General features: G+C 38.0%; 1 protein-coding gene across 1 annotated transcript in view; it reads right to left on the bottom strand.

The window, feature by feature from the left end:
• Positions 1-18493, bottom strand: part of LOC136843453 (protein Wnt-11b-2-like) — a 276010-nt gene that overhangs the window by 21166 nt on the left and 236351 nt on the right. The window contains exon 4 of the mRNA XM_067111989.1: positions 7989-8270. Coding sequence (XP_066968090.1) covers positions 7989-8270 — 282 coding nt within the window. The remainder of the gene's footprint in view (positions 1-7988; positions 8271-18493) is intronic.

Below are 18493 nucleotides of genomic sequence, written 5' to 3'. Positions count from 1 at the left end.
CCTTTCTTTCAGCATGTGAGGAGAAGCTGTCTACTGTGAGAGAATCATTATCACTCAGGTTTTCTCTTTGACAGTTTTTATGTCCTAAGCTACCAAATAAAGGCTGAAAGGCGCTAAAATACATTCCCGCAAATTATTCATGTCAGTTAAAAGGCTTGAAAGGAGTTATTTTACCTATTTTCATTTACTCTGCAACTGTTAGTATATTTCATCTTTTTCCTTGCATAGATGCATTTTCTTAATCCCTAATGGATAGACGTTCAGACTTTGGTGAATATTGCGCCTCTTTTTTTTGACCAGACTGACAAGAATCTGACTTTACAGTTTGTTGTTTAACTTCCATATCTTACTTTGCTATTTATCTTAATTGTTAATTTTCCTTGTTATTCCACTTTCGTGGATTATTCTTTTACTCCTCAAAGTCAATTTCTGTAATGGGCTATTTTCCTCACTGGGTTCTTATAATAATAATAATAATAATAATAATAATAATAATAATAATAATAATAATAATAATAATAATAATAATAATAATAATAATAATAATAATCCAAAGAACAGAAGAGAAGATAAAGAATACTATTTACTCAACAAATATACCCAGCTCATTCTTATTTTAAAAGAACCATTGAACCCTGAAATGTGTAATCAATGTCTCGTAAATTTATCAAGTAAATCTCAAATTTCTTTTCATTCACTTTTACGAAGTATAAATCACAATATGCTCCTTGAAAACATTCATTTTAACTGGTTATTGGAAATTCTTTCCTCACATTGGCCTAAATACTCAAATGACCTCAAATGATTACTAACGTACTTCTCATGAGATGCAAAACTATTGAAATTTTGACATTTTCGCTCAAATACCGTTTATAAAACCAATGTGCCCTCGACGCAAAAACATCGCCTCTACGAAACAAAGACATGAAAACTGACAACAACCCCTGTTTAGACCGACAGGTTTTCAGCATAAACAAACTAGATCTCACAAGGGCAAAAAGAGCAAGATAGCAAGAGCAAGACGAGGAAAACATAAGCACGGTCGCCCGCTGTAAAATCCAACACGAGCAGATTAGAATAAGGCAGACAGTCGGACAGAGTGGGCCATCACGCCGACCCATCGGCCCTTGTCAATCATCGCTACCAGCCCGCGTCGCCGATGATATCTGAGAGGCGATTTTGCTGAGACTGGTTTATTCATTTCCAGGTTTTCCGTGTCAGCTAATGATGGGGGCAGCTGACAATTACTAACGCCCGCTAGGCGTCGCTTTGACAGACAGGGCGTGAAAAATGCGGCTGGACCACCACGGAGACAGAGAATTAAGAGGCCATTCTGCCAGGCAATGGACGCACCACTGATATCCCAGAAGGGGAAAAAGATTGGATTCGTGTGCTGTGCACACGCGGTCTCTCGTTCCAGACTCGCCGCCATCCCGGTTAGCACACTGATGTTGATGATAAACCAGAATGGCTTTGATAATTATGCAATTAGTGACAGTGAATACGAAGAGGGAGAAGTACTGACAAAGTCACGCTGACGGCTATGAAGGTATTGACGAAAATGAAGACAATAAACGTGATGGTGAAAATAACAATGAAAATCACATACTTAATAAGAATGAGGTAGGATTAACAATAATGAAGATAATGAGTTGACAGTGACAACGTCTAATATGATGATAATGACGAGATAAGACAACAGTGACCCGGTATAATGCTGTAAGAGCCGCGGCCCATGAAACTTTAACTACTGCCCGGTGGTGGCCTGGCCTATATCGTTGCCAGAAGAACGATTATGGCTAACTTTAACCTTAAATAAAATAAAAAAAAAAACTAACCAGGCTAGAGGGCTGCAATTTGGTATGCTTGATGATTGGAGGGTAGATGATCAGCATACCAATTTCCAGTCCTCTGGCCTCAGTGGCTTTTAAGATCAGAGGGCGGACAGAAAAAGTGAGGACGGACAGAAAACTCGATTAACTCTTGATTTCGGGTCAGTGGAAAAACATCCAGGAATGCCTTGACCTTTCACCTGAGATGTGAGATATCTCTCACTGGATAGATTAAGGCATCTAAAGTGCAGCTGTCGTCAGCGCTGTCATAATTCTCATTAAGTTCCTTATTCTTATGATTAATGGCAGCTATTACTTCTTTTCACAGAAAAAGAGGATTCTCTCTCTCTCTCTCTCTCTCTCTCTCTCTCTCTCTCTCTCTCTCTCTCTCTCTCTCTCCAAAAGGAAAGATCTTATCGAAGGGATTGCGTCTTTTTGCAGATGAGGATCTCTCTCTCTCTCTCTCTCTCTCTCTCTCTCTCTCTCTCTCTCTCTCTCTCTCTCTCTCAACTCTCCAATACAAGATCTTACCGAAGGAATGTTCCCTGATGTCTCTTATCACAGATGAAGAGATTCTCTCTCTCTCTCTCTCTCTCTCTCTCTCTCTCTCTCTCTCTCATAATAGATCTCTCTCTCTTTTACAGATTCTCTCTCTCTCTCTCATAATAGATCTCAACGAAGGGATTATGCGCATTACCTCTTTTTACAGATTCTCTCTCTCTCTCTCTCTCCAGTGCAAGATATTATCTCTCTGCTCTCATAACTCTCTTTCTACAGATTCTCTCTCTCTCTCTCTCTCTCTCCAGTGCAAGATATTATAAAAGGGATATGCGCCATAACCTCTTTTTACAGATAAAGAGGATCTCTCTCTCTCTCTCCAAATAAAAAAATCTTATAAATGGATGGGCGACAATACCTCCTTTCAAAGATAAAGAAGATCTCTCTCTCTCTCTCTCTCGTGCGATTATCTAAGGGAATGAAACTGAACGCCAATAAATAAGAAAAACTTAAAAAAGACGTGACTACCTGAAAACTGGCCGCCTTTACGAGGTGGCTAACTAGTACATGTAATTGACCGTGACTTTTATTACTGTCATGAAATCTTTAATTACTGTGTAAAAAAAAAAAAAAATTACTGGGTGGCAATTACCAACACTCGCGGGGGCAAGTACCCGAACCTGTAAATTACCTGGTAAATAATGGGTAGTTTTTTTTTTTTATACATTGGCTCCACAACTTTGTCGGTTTTGTCTGTCCGTCCGCACTTTTTCTGTCCTCCCTCAGATCTTAAAAATTACCGAGGCTAGAGGGCTACAAATTGGTATGTTGATCATCCACCCTCCAAACATCAAACGTACCAAACTGCAGCCCTCAAGCCCCAGTAGTTTTTATTTGATTTAAGGTCAAAGTTAGCCATGATCGTGCCTCTGGCAACGATATAGGATAGGCCACCACCGGCTGTGACTAAAGTTTCAAGGGCCGCGGCTCATACAGCATTACACTGAGGCCACCGAAAGATAGATGAATTTTCGGTAGCCATGATTATACGACGTAGAGAAAACTCGACTGCGCATTCTTTACTTGTTTTTATTTTCCTCTCTTTGATTTCGATTCACAGTCAAATTACCTTTCTTCCCTTTATGCCAATGCACCGTCAAGTTATTTTCTTTTTCTTTTCTTATTTCAACACATCATCAAGTTACTTTTTTCTTTCCTTAATGCCAATGCACATTCGAAACACTTTTCTTTCTTGATTTTAATGCCCCATCAATTCTTTCCTCTTTTACTTTAATGCACTGTGCAGCTGGATTCCGTTAACCTTTTAATTGGTAGCTGAACCTTTAAGAATTGGTACCACTTAAATCAGTGGTCCTAATTTACTTTGACCTTTGCCCCAGTTTCTCGAAAATCGCGACTAGCGATAACCTCATTGCTCCCACTGCAATTCGTGACCTTTCTTTACAAGCTAATGTGCAATAAATTTACCTATCTAAAGTTAGGCATTCAATTGCAGAACGTAATGCAATAGATGCAGATAACTTTAACTATATATACACACACACACACACACACACACACACACACACACACATATATATATATATATATATATATATATATATATATATATATATATATATATATATATATATATATATAAACATACTATATATATAAACATACACATACATATATATATATATATATATATATATATATATATATATATATATATATATATATATATATATATATATAAATATATACATATATATATATATATATATATATATAAACATACACATATATATATATATATATATATATATACATATATATATATATATATATATATATATATATATATATATATATATATATATATATATTTATAGTTGTCTATTTTTGCTAGATATTAAAGTAATCTAGAAAACAATATGGATGAGTTTCAGAGACAACGAAGCTTACAGAATCTGCTTGAAACTCGCTTCAGGTATCAAGAAGCAAAACGAGAATGAATGCTTTGAAAATTGCTTTTGAAAATTCCTGATAAAAATTATTTTGTGCTAAAGGAGGCATTTTCTAAATAACAATTTATCTAGCTGATCCGCTGGTATATAGTGGTTAGTGTCGCGACTTGCCACTCAGATGTGGCGGGTTCGCGTCTCCTCCCGGGCGATGAAAAATCACTGGCTCTGTATCATGATCAGTTACTGCTGCAGTGTTAGGGGGAGTCTGCTGCGGTGGGAGGTTGAAACCAACATTATTTGGAAGCTTGTGCTTGTTCCGTGTGAATAGGTTTCATCTACTGAAATAATGATAAATAATAATAAATAATAATATTAGTTGTGGTGCATCACTATATTGTGATCGAAAATAATGAGTAAAAAAGCCACAATAATGTAACTGATAAACTTTATTTTTCAAGATACAAAAAATTTTTCTTTTTGTATTTTTTTGTATCTTGAAAAATACAGTTTACCAGTTACATTATTCTGGCTTTTTTTACTCAGTAATATTAATACTGCGCAGTCAATCCCGTTCGTATGAATGTTACACGAGACAAAATGCGCATATCAAAATCACTGATATTTTCGTCGTTAGTCATTTTGATGGGTTGCGAAACATGACCAGTCAGTGTTCAGATTAACGAATATTTTCTCTCCTACAGACACAGTTTGCCCAGCGCCGTTGAGGAATCTTCTGATCAGCAAATATTTAGGCGTATCTGTTTGTTTGTCACTGATTCATCTATTTTAAAATCTTCTGTGGCAGACGAACATCCGTTTCTTGAATATCAGGTTTATCGATTTTTTTTTTATACCCCTCATGTTATTTATCACTTTTTCCTATAACTTGTCTCTCTCTCTCTCTCTCTCTCTCTCTCTCTCTCTCTCTCTCTCTCTCTCTCTCTCTCTCTGCATGGCTGATTTCCCCATGGAGCCTTCATGGGTTTGTAGCCTGTTCGCTTTTTCCAAAAGGGGTTTCAGCGGCAGACTTAAATGTACTCCACGTATTGGATATATTCCATGTATGAATGTCTTTTCGTGCATATTTGTACAATGAATATATTCCGTCTTTTCGTGTATATATGTACAATGAATATATTCCGTCTTTTCGTGTATATATGTACAATGTATATATTCCGTCTTTGCGTGTATATATGTACAATGAATATATTCCGTCTTTTCGTGTATATATGTACAATGAATATATTCCGTCTTTTCGTGTATATATGTACAATGAATATATTCCGTCTTTTCGTGCATATATGTACAATGTATATATTCCGTCTTTGCGTGTATATATGTACAATGAATATATTCCGTATTTTCGTGCATATATGTACAATGAATATATTCCGTCTTTCCGTGTATATATATACAATGAATATAGTCCGTCTCTTCGTGTATATATGTACAATGAACATATTCCGTCTTTTCGTGCATATATGTACAATGAACATATTCCGTCTCTTCGTGTATATATGTACAATGAATATATTCCGTCTCTTCGTGTATATATGTACAATGAATATATTCCGTCTCTTCGTGTATATATGTACAATGAATATATTCCGTCTCTTCGTGTATATATGTACAATGAATATATTCCGTCTCTTCGTGTATATATGTACAATGAATATATTCCGTCTCTTCGTGTATATATGTACAATGAATATATTCCGTCTCTTCGTGTATATATGTACAATGAACATATTCCGTATTTTCGTGTATATATATATACAATGAATACAGTCCATGTACGAACGTCTTTAAGTGTACATAATGTACAAGCGTCAGCTGTTTTCACCTTCATGTGAACAGAAAGGTGAAATCGTCTAATGTGCAGAATTTCGCAACAGTCGCTTTTTGTTCCCGAGCCTAATTTCGTCTTGACGGCCGCAGGTTCGTGACGATCGTCGCATTCCGAAGTGAACTCAAGAAGCAGATACTTGAATTAATTGCTGCATTGCTACTTTTTTCTTGCTGTGGAGCAATTAGTGTTTTTTTTTTTTTTTTTTTAGTTAGCGTTCATTAGGTGATGTATTAACCTTTGAGGGAAAGTGTACTTTAGACAGTGAAAAGAGGGAGTTGGAGTGGTTGGACAGCCAGAAGGAAGAGATACAGGGAATGAATGGAATGAAATACAATGATGAAAAGGTGGTATTAGGAGAAAACCCATACAGCGATTGTCAAGGGTGGGCATGAAGACTGAAGAAAGGAAGCGGGAACGGAGGTACAGTAAAAGGCTAAGAGGTGGATGCAGTTAGGGGCCGCAGGGACGGTGCAAACACCCTTTGGTAATGCCCACAGTGCACCATGCGTGGTGCTCTGACAGCGCTAACTACCCACCCACGGGGATTTTTTTTTCTCTACCACTCTGACCTTTTGTATATATCATACATTCAAGATACTACAGTTTTGCAGAAATTCAAGAACTGATGAGTGATGGTTGCTAACCCAGACGAGACGGGATTCTTGGTTGGGTCGGACTCGTTTTGGACAACACAGTCAGTCTCTATTTTTATACCACAAAATATATATATAATATATATATATATATATATATATATATATATATATATATATATATATATATATATATATATAAATATATATATATATATATATATATATATATATATATATATATATATATATATATATATATATATATATATATATATATATATATATATATATTCCTCCGTAAGGAACAAGAATGGTTGGGGTATAAATTGCTTATTCTGAAATGGCGTCAGTTGCCACTGACGATAGAGTCGAAAAAGATTAGAAAAAAAAAAGCAAACCAAAGCACGACTGTTGTCAAAAGACCATCAGATCTGGAACACCTAAAAAGAGATTGGTCCATCACTCTCTCTCTCTTACTCTTTGTTTTAGAAAGTTCGCTATTCAGCTCTTCCCCATCACGCTATACGAGAGGACACATTCAAGAACTGTTATGTAAACTTTTATTTGAACGTTTATCTGTAGTCGGAGAAACAACCTCCAAAATCCAGGGGATAACGTCTCCTTAAACGTTCGATTCCCGTCCCTCCCCCAAAAGTCCTATTCCCATTCCTCCCACAATCTAATCATTCTCGCCAACGCTGGTGTCATTCCCTACAAAACATACGAACGAATAAATAAACAACCGGAGCTGCAAAAGTACAAGGCAACATAAGGCTTTTTCGAAAATAAAACAAAACAAGTAAAAAATGCGCCGAAGTTTCTTCGGCGCAATCGAGGTTTCTGTGCAGCAGCTACGGCGTATAATCAAGGCCACCGAAAATAGATCTATCTCTCGGTGGTCTCGGTATAATGCTGTATGAGCCGCGGCCCATGAAACTTTAACCACGGCTCGATGGTGGCCTATCCTGTAAGTTGCCAGAAGAACGATTATGGCTAACTTTAACCTTAAGTAAAATCAAAACTATTGAGACTAGAGGGCTGCAATTTGGTTTGTTTGATGATTGGGGGGTGGATAATCAACATGCCAATTTGCAGCCCTCTAGCCTCAGTAGTTTATAAGATCTGAGGTCGAACAGAAAAAAGTGCGGACAGAATGAAGTGCGGACGGACAGACAGAACCGGCACAATAGTTTTCTTTGACAAAGAACAAAAAAGAAATGGGTTTTCGAAGCGTACTCACCCTCCTCCCAACTCTGTTGTTATGGTGATTCATCATGGCGATCACCGGGTTCTGCTTCGACACTTTGCTGCTCTTCCGCAACCTCTGCTTCTTCTTCTGCTTCTTCTTCCTCCTCCTTTTGGTTCGGGACCTTCGAGTGTTCGTCTGGACGGTGCCTCCCGCCTCCTCCTCGTGGGTGGCGGGCGAGTAGGGTTGGACTTCGCGGTTGTACCGCGCGCCGTTCCGCCAAAAGATGGTTGTGGTTCCTTCTCCGTCCACCCAGCGGCGCTGCCGACTGCGGCCCTTGAGAGGGGGCGAGAAATTAAGCAGCGTGATGAATAACAATCAAAATTAAGAGGAAGGAAAGGAGGGGGAGAACCAGGGATGATAATGATGAGAATAGGAAGGTAAATCAGTTAATGTTACTATACTGAAAAATAAATAAAAGAAACGAATAGAGAACCACGCGTCAGGTTAGGAGAGAAGATGGTTTTATAAATCTGTCAGTACCTAAGCCTACAAGGTTTTTCCCATTCTCGTAGGTTCATAAATTCAGCTTCGTTAGTTTTTGATGTATGGCGTCAGATATTCATTAGGTTTTAGAAGCATGTTGCTGCTCTTCTGTAGAGGTTAATGTATAGCCCCAGATATACCATAGCAGTTTCCAGCTACAGAGTTTTTTTTTTTGAAGATTCTAAAACTAATTAATCAAAAAGGAAAAGAAAACCTTTGGTATTAACAAAGGATTTAACGAAGGGCGTTCTAGGCCTATGGTTGACTGAGCTCGTATTGTTCAAGGGTGCAAAGTAATGAGATGAATGAAAATTCCAAGTTTTCATTTTCTTATACTGAAAATTGCTGAACTGCGCCCTTGGTTTGTTGGTTTAATTCAGTTGTATTATTGTGTTCAGATATTAAATTTTGAATTATATTAAATGTGAATGAGAACTCATATTTTACAGGGATAAAAAATTTTACTCTGGAAGGCATTGAAAATTTAAGTGGCACTGAAAATTTAAGTTTTTATTTTCCTAAACCGAAAAGTTACTAAAGTGCAGAATTTCAGAGACATTGCAGTAAAATAAAGAAACTATGAAAACTATTTAAGCATTAAGATCAACAAATAATCAGTCAAATGGTATCTAAGATAACCAAAATATTCAGAGTACTGCAAAGAGATAAGGTACAGTGAGAAGTCATACTATAGTTGAAAGTAAAATTATGAATAAGTATGAAAATTATGAATAAAATCTAAACAATATTTGTGGTACTGTCAGGGAACTACAACTTTCATGATGGGAAAAAAAAGTAGAATGTTCCCGAAATCGTCAGAATTTTCGAGCTGAGGAGAGAGAGAGAGAGAGAGAGGAATTTTTTGGGCAGTGATATTTGGGGCGCATTTTCCCGAGATGTAACCGAGTACCGGGACATTTCCCAGAAAAAGCGGGATTCCACATCTTAAAAAATAACCACAGAATTTTCTTGAAAATAATTTCATTATGTTTCCCACGCCCAAATTACTGCGTAGATGCAAAATTCAGCTAATCTAACCTAACTCAACCCAACCCAACCTTACCTAAGCCAGGGACATGGCCAAAAAAAAAAGAAAAAAAAAACCGAGGCTGGTGCAATACTAGCATACAGAATTTGCGTTTGGGGTCAGTAACCCTTAAAGTGTTTACAATTGCCCGAATTATTTAAGTGTATCTTTTCTTACTTTCTTTATTCTATACACCTTACGAAACGAAACGATCGAGCAGGCTCATGAAAATGGAATTCTAATGTTGGTTGTAAAATATACATATATATACACTTTTTTTTTTACCTACGAAACAGCCCATTCGGGGCTTTGTGAGGTCAGTATACATAAAGTTGAAAGACAATAATGTCCTCAAAACGCATACTTCCACTAGTTTTATTTCTTGTCATGTTTAAGCCATGTACAAATTGCCTAGGAGGGTGAGGGTGTTATTGCCGTCAGTGCCCCTGACACGATACGCTGTAGGTTTTATCTAAGCTTCTCTGTAGCGTGCCTGCGGCCCCTGGCTGCAACCCTTTTCATTCCTTTTACTGTACCTCTGTTCATATTCTCTTTCTTCCCATCTTACTTTCCACCCTCTCCTAACAATTGTTTCTTAGTGCAATGCGAGGTTTTCCTCCTGCTACACCTTCCAGACCTTCTTTGCTCTCAATCTCCCTTCCAGCGCTGAATGACCTCATACGTCCCACCGCTTGACCTTTGGCCTAAATTTTATGTTCCGATTCAAATTAATTCCTTGAGGGTGAATGACGATAAGCGTCTTCTTCGAGCTCACATCACGAAAGTCTTGAAAGCTTATTTGCTGGTTCCACAAGCAGCTTTGGGCACTATGGACAGAAATTAATAGCCATAATAGTAATTAGCCTCGAAAAAAATGCCTTAGCCGGGTGCCAAATCAACGCGGAAATCAAATTTACGTTTAGGACGCAGTAACATTTCTGACTGAGTTTCAGACCTTTGACGAGACTTATGAAAACGATATGGATGTCCTGTCATATTAAAAGTGTACTCAGTACGGAAAATAAATCAGATTTGTAAACATTAAAGCTATATTCTCTCTCTCTCTCTCTCTCTCTCTCTCTCTCTCTCTCTCTCTCTCTCTCTCTCTCTCTCAGGATGCTGCATTTTGAAGGATTAAAAGAGCAATATAGATAAGATGCTAAGAATACCGTGTGCTCTATATAATAAATAAAGCCATAAATGTAGACAGTGAGCTATAATCTCTCTCTCTCTCTCTCTCTCAGGATGCTGCATTTTGAAGGATTACAAGAGCAATATAGATAAGATGCTAAGAATACCGCGCGCTCACTAGAGTAAATAAAGCCATAAATGTAGACAGCTGAGCTATAATATCTCTCTCTCTCTCTCTCTCTCCGGATGCTTCACTTGAAGGATTAGCGGTATATCAGCGGACTAATTCAGACATTAAGAAAGAATGAACATCATCAGTCTCTGCGGCCAGTGATGGATGACTCCATTCGCCCGTCTCATCAGTGGGAGCAAGCGTCAGTAATTTGCTATCAGCAAACTCCTCCTTCTTCTTCTTCTTCTTCTTCTTCTTCTTCTTCTTCTTCTTCTTCTTCTTCTTCTTCTTCTTCTTCTATTCAGCTCCTATAACAGCAACCACAAAGGTATATTGTTCTACTTTACCATTATAATAATATTGCTTACATTAGACTTATTCAATCTTCTCAGCGGGATCACAGGAACCAAAATGGATTCGTCAGTTTCGAGATTATCAGAAGAGAATTGTCATGGCGTGGGTGACGTTGACGGAACTGTAGATTATTGGCAATTATTCTCATTAGAACACTTTTTTTCTTTACCTCTTTTTTTAAATAATTCTTCCTTCAGACTTGTTGTCCAACCTCTTTAACTACTGTAGTACTTCTCAGTGCAACTTTGGGGTTTTCTCCCATATCCACCTTTAGATCCTTGCACTGGAACTCAACTTATTATCCGGATCTGTTTATCGTGCTGTCTAACCACTCCAATTCATTTTTTCACTGCCTAGCCCTGAAAGGACAAAAGTGCCCCAGTGCTTGGCCTGACAGCCGAAATTTACATAAATTTCATTCTGCTATGCTGTGATTACCAGACCTTTCAGAAGATGACACAGCAAGGTTGTCTGTGCAGAGAAAGTATTCCTGCAGAGCAGAAGCAAATCTCCTGAATGTCATGACTAACCTAAAGTGAATTTGCTTTGCTTGATTTTAGCCTGAATTCAGCTGGAATTCTAATATAAAATTTAGGCCAAAGGCAAGGCCAAGCGCTGGGACCTATCAGGTCATTCGGCTTTGAAAATAATGTTGAAACAATCGTTAGCAGAGGCTGGAAAGCAAGATGGAAAAGAGGGAATATAAACGGAGCTAAGGGCCGAAGAGACGCTGCAAAAAACCTTAAATAATGTCTAAGTGCACAGCGTGAGGTGCACTGCCGGCACCACCCAGCTACGGGGTCCCGAATTCAGTAACGAAAATACTACAAAGATGGGTGTTAGCTTGGTATGTCCATAAAAAAGATGTTTCAGCTTTCTGGCAAGTCACTGATTGAGCAATTTGACACATAAGAATGCGCCTCTTAATTGATGGGCAGCAGCTAATTGACTCCGTAGTTTCTCCCAAGTTATCTCATCAGAAATACAATTGAGTCGAGATTTAAAGTCATAATACCAGACTCTAAACTCTTTAGAAGTCTCATTATAGCAATCTCGCGTTCAAGCACGGACAATTCTAAAGGCTACGCGTTGCAACAACCAGCTCAGAACTAAAGCAGAAATTAGGTAGTCCATTAAACGAGGATGACGGATGTTTAACGACCAAAAGCGACAGACAGGAACCACGAAAATCAGTCCATCCAAAAGATTTATAAGAATTAAAAGGATATTCAATTGCGAATTCTCCTCAGATAAAGATGTTCCTTGAAATTGAGGCTGTGAAGCCCAGAACTGGGACGCTTTAGGCCATTCAACGCTTACGACAGTGAAGAGAGGGAGCTGGAGTAACCTGGAAAGCAAGGTAAATGGATCCAGACAATACAGCTGATGAAGTGCAAGGATCTAGAAATGGAAATGAGACAAAACCTAACACTTGCATTAAGAATAACAGAGAGGTTGGGCAGCTTGACTGAAGAAAGGAAGCGGGAATGGAGGTCAAGTAAAGTCGGTGCAGTTGGGGGCCAAAGGGACTCTGCAAAAACCCTGATTTTATGGATTCGACAGCAACACTAAGTCTTACCCCTCTGAGATGGAATGTTTTCAACCTTGTAACTATGATTAAAGCCTCCTTGAGTAACACCGATGCATTTGCATATCATAAGGACCTTATTGAATGTTTTCAAACCACACATAAAATATATACTTTTTTAATCCAATTTCATACCTCTCGGTGTACCACAAGGCCATTAAGCAGTTCATTTGGTTTGATAAATTAGCGTTTGTCGTGGTAAAAATCCCAGTAAAACGTGTCTATAAAATGACATATAAGCCATTTCATTGTTTCTAAAATCAAACTGATTGACATGAATCAGGCTATTATTATTATTATTATTATTATTATTATTATTATTATTATTATTATTATTATTATTCAGAAGATCAACCCTCTTCATATGGAACAAGCCCACCACAGGGGCCACTGACAGGAAATTCAAGTTCCCACAGAATACGGAGTGACAAAAGGTATCAGGAAATACAGAAAGTGGAGATCAATAATTAGATAAGAAAAATAAAATAGTAAATTTATAAACAAATAGATAATAATGTAAGTAAATCATTAAAATAAAGGAGAATTGTTTAAGATAAGCAGAGAATACATAACACTGGATGGCGAATCTTCCCTTCTTTAACAACGATTCTAATCAATTTTCGGAAGTAAAACAATATTTTTCACTGTTCATTGTTACTTTCTCTCTCTCTCTCTCTCCCTTTATACAATTGTTGCTATAAAGAAGCCATGTCAAATGGTAGCATAATTGTGCTCTAGCCGAGAACAGCAGTGCACAATTATTTATTGTTCACTCAAGCTTGAACGAATTGCACTTATTATTATTACATACAAAATCAAACCAAGGCTTTGTTTTGTGATACACTTCCTGATCAGTTATCAGGCTTTAGCGTTTAATAAAGTCGTATTTAAACACTGCTTTATTCAAAATCGAACTTCACTTTACTGTTAATCCATTTTAAATTCTTTCTCTGTCACTTTATATCCCTTAGGCACGATGATGATGACAGTCATCTCTGATATGTCACCATATCACTATATTCTCCTACACTGAAGTCAATTGCTTCATAGCAAAAGAGCGTTTAGGCCCGCCAACCTCCGACAAAGCTGGGAAGTCCACTGCTAATATCTCCCTTCTCTCCAAAAGTTACTCTAATGACTTGCTGCCAGTCATACGACTGCCATTTGTCAAATTCTAGTAAAAAATTCACCAAAAATACAATGACTTGCTGCCAGTCTTAAGACTCGCCTTTTGTCGAATTCTGATAAATATTTCACCAAAATTCTAGTGACTGTTGCCAGTCACAACGCCCACCTTTGGTTAAATTCTGGTAAAAATATCACGAAAAATCCAGTGACTTGCTGCCAGTCATAACACCCAACTTTGATCGAATTCTGGTAAAAATTTCACAAAAATCCAAAGACTTGCTCCCAGTCATAAGACCCAACTTTGGTCAAATTCTGGTAAAAATATCACGAAAAATCCAAAGACTTCCAGTAATAGACCCACCTATGATCAAATTTTAGCTAAAATTTCACCAATAATCAAACGACTCGCCACCAGTCATAGGGGCCATTTCTCGTCAAATTTTCGCAAAAATCCGCACGTTCATTTTTTGCGTAATCCTACTAATGAACGTTCTGGCAAACAGACAAACAAGTGAGCAAATAAACCGAACGAAAAATATAACCTCTCCGGGAGGAAGCAATTAATCGTTATCGCCGAGATAGGTTGTCGAAATACACTGTTAGAGTGTCACTTCGGAAGGCTCATTATTCATCTCGTGCTGTTGGGCTGCAAAAGATACGCAATCTTTTTTTTTTTTTTTGTCAGCATATCGTATTCTCTTTTGCTGTTTATCTGTTTCTTTGTCGAACTTGTGATCATATTCTCTTTTGCCGTCTGTTCCTTTCTTTGTTGAACTTTTGTTAGCATCTTCGACCAAACGAGATCGTTCTGTCTACCAGAACTCAGCCCAGTGACTTGGACTGTCCCAGAGCCGAATAAATAGAGAGAAAGCCCGGGAAAAGCTTATCATGAATAAATTTGCAAAGGTTTTCTTTTAGGCCTTTGCTTTTGTTATCGTTACAGAGCCCAGAATAGAGAAGGAGACTCTGATCTTCAGCTTACAAAAGGATAGATGTCAGATCTACTCTGAAGATCTGAAATGTTATCTTCAACGGGCACGTTCCGCAAAACTGACTTAATGCCACTGATCAAGAGACTACGCTGGCGTCGCATAACAAAAGGCCTTCAGCAACGTCATACCTTAAAGGCCAATAGACCAGTGGAGGAGGAGGAGGAGGAGGAGGAGGAGGAGGAGGAGGAGGAGGAGGAGGAGGAGTAGATGCATAATGACTATTCTTTGCAATAAATCACGGTGAACAGCAAACACACGCCATGTGATAAATCATAAGACAGGCTGACAACAATGCTCTATCGCATCCCTTGACTGCAAAGGCAACAGACGCCCCTTAATTAGAACTTTGCAACAAGGGATTCATTATTCTGAGTTTGTTCTCCTTTGCATGTTACATCCCTTAACCTACTGGTGGGGATTTGTTGCGGGTTAAAACTCATGGGGATTTCTTGGTCTTAGTTGCACCATTGTACTTCCAGCATAATGAAGATAAATGCACGGGTATGACATTATCTGGATTTATTAGGTTAGAGGTGAAAGGATAATCGGTATCAGTATATAATTACTTTCAGAGAGAGAGAGAGAGAGAGAGAGAGAGAGAGAGACAGAGAGAGACATTATTATTATTATTATTATTATTATTATTCAGAAGATGAACCCTATTCATATGGAAGAAGCCCACCAAAGGGGTCACTGACTTGAAATTCAAGCTTCCAAAGAATATTGTGTTCATGGGAAGGAAGTAAGAGGAGGTAGAGGGAAATACAGAAAAAAGAAAAACAAAAATAAAAATTTCAGTGAAATATTAAAATACAAGGAGAGTTGTATTGGGGTAGTATTGCACTGCATGTCATCCTCCGGGAGACTCCCCCACAGTCCAACGGTGCGAGAAATAAAGGACCTCTGGAACTGAGAAGTTCGACAGCGAGGCACATTTATTGCATATTGGTGCTGCTGTTCAGCATATCCGGAGAGAGAGAGAGAGAGAGAGAGAGAGAGAGAGAGAGAGAGATTCTCTTGAACAATGTGTCATCCGTTTGTTAGCGAGAATACTTCCTGTGATACGCAAGTTTTCACCGTACTTAGTCGTATTAAGTTATATTTGAGAGAGAGAGAGAGAGAGAATCTGTTCATTCTTTAGCAATCTGTCTGCCACTTCAAACCCTCCTTGTACAGACCAATTACCATTCTTTTCAAGCATTTGTTTCCTTACCTCCAAATACATTCGGTCCAGACTGAATGTAATTCCGCGTAACATTCCGGACCAGTCCAATACAAGTCCGGCACCGAGGAGTAAACCAAAGATACGGCTGCGAGTCCCATCATTCTCATCCAGTGAAAACGAGAAGAGGATCCTTGGTGCAATCGGATCTCAAACAGCGCGTGTGTGATTACGCACCAGTGACTGAGGTGTGATAAATCGGCTGCCGCTGATACGGCAAACAAGACGAAGATTGCACGGCCAACAAAAGGTGTTGAACCAGCGGGAAGAGCAAAAGCTTCATTTATCACGCTTATTGACGCTCATTCATTGTCAGGGTTTTTACGCAGGGAAGAAGAGGAAGTGTTCCTCCACGCTATCCGTTTTCAAAATGTATATACATACGCCACGACGCGATGTCTGTGTGGGAAATTCAGCTTTGACTTCTATAAGAGTGAGAACATTAGCCTTGTCCATAATTCTTCGCGTCGGCCATACTGGTGGAGTATGTATGTCCGATATGCATTATCTGTCACGTCTAGTTCAAACGTTATGACCAAGTTTGGAAAGGAAATTGGGGCATCAGCGGACAGACAGACATAGAATGCAATACAGTCAGGCTTAAAAAGAACTAAAAAGACTAACAATGCAAAGTTATCAAAAATGAATTTGAACTGACTTCATACGAAGAGAATTTAGAAACTTGTAAGTGACACATAGGGAACTCCACGCTAGAAAATTAACACTTACTATCTAGAATTGACTCTCAAACTGGGTGCCGTGACAGACAGTGCCTAGGGGTGCCGCAAGATTGTCATAAATTTTGTCTTGGCTAGATCATCTCAATGAACATTTGTTGAAAAAAAAAGGTGCAAAGCATTCCATTGGGAACAAACTGGAAACATTGGTAGAATAGAATGTCCATATGTGACAAATCAAGGACCGTAATTAAAATCGATAAATGAATTGGAGACAAGAAAGAAACATTCGGTTAATATCATGCAAAAAAAAAAAAAAATTAGTTAGCTAAAGTCGTTTCCATATCTGAATAAAGACATTCAATGTAGTTGCCTACATGATATCTATTCTCTCTCTCTCTCTCTCTCTCTCTCTCTCTCTCTCTCTCTCTCTCTCTCTCTCTCTCTTTCTTGCAGTTCTCCGTTTTGTTTTTCTCTCGATAGGCCACGTCAGGTAAGGGATGGAAATTGGGAATATAAGATCTAGGAAGAAGGCCAAGCGGTGGGACCGTTGAGGTCATTCAGCTCTGAAAGGAAAATTGAGAACAAAAAGTCTTTAAAGGTGTAACAGGAGGAGGAAAACCTCGCAATTACGGTACGAAACAATTGTTAGGAGAGGGTGGAAAGCAAGATGGAAGAAAGAGAATATGAATGGAGGTATGGTAAAAAAAAAAAAAAAAAAATGAGAGGGGTTGCAGCTAGGGGCCGTAGGGACGCCGCATAGAACCTTTAAAGTAATGCCTACAGCCGCGTGGGTTACACTGGCGGCACTAACCGTCCCCTGCCCTTACGGAGATAGTCAGGAAAGGAGGGTACACTAGAACGAGCAAAAAAAAAAAAAAATATATATATATAAATAAAAAAGAGAACCTCCTTTTAATATGCTTACACGACCACAAAGCAAAGCAAATCAAGCGGGAAAGATGTTGACTATTTATAAAGGGAATTTAACCTAGAGTGAAATTCTCTTCTTAAGTCCTGTTATTATACGACGTCAGCAGACGACAAGAGAGGATAATGAAGACAGACGCTCCTGAGAAGACGGGTTTGCTAAACACGACATTAACATCGAGATAATGAGTTTATCGACTGTCAATCAATCTCGTTCTTCTCCCAGCCGCCGTCCATGAGTCTTCCCCTCACCGAAAACCATTATTATTATTATTATTATTATTATTATTATTATTATTATTATTATTATTATTAAGCACATGAACCCTTTTCTTATGAAACAAATCCCAAAGGGACATTGACGTGAAATTCAAACTTCCAAAGAATTATTATTATTATTATTATTATTATTATTATTATTATTATTATTATTAAGCACATGAATCCTTTTCATATGAAACAAATCCCAAAGTATCACTGACGTGAAATTCAAACTTCCGAAGAATGTTCATTAGAAAGAAGTACCAGAAGGTAATAGGAAATAGAGAAAGAAATGATCAGTTATTATATGATAAAAAAATGAATTAATAAATTGATTAATAAACAGGTAAGAATATGAGTGAATTACCAAAATAAATGCACAGTCAAATAAAAGTTTTTCTGGGGGGTTAACGAAGCAGAAAAAGGCAACGGGAAAAAAATAAAAATATTTGGAAACGTTACTGTTAAGAGATTGAAACCCATCTTTAAACACGTTGCTTACGAGTTATATCAAATCATTTTTTGTCCGTA

The sequence above is a fragment of the Macrobrachium rosenbergii genome, chromosome 11 (genome assembly GCF_040412425.1).
Source record: "Macrobrachium rosenbergii isolate ZJJX-2024 chromosome 11, ASM4041242v1, whole genome shotgun sequence".
NCBI classification, from domain to species: Eukaryota; Metazoa; Arthropoda; class Malacostraca; order Decapoda; family Palaemonidae; genus Macrobrachium; species Macrobrachium rosenbergii.
Note: the sequence above shows the minus strand (reverse complement) of the source record. Positions and strands in the feature narration are given on the sequence as shown.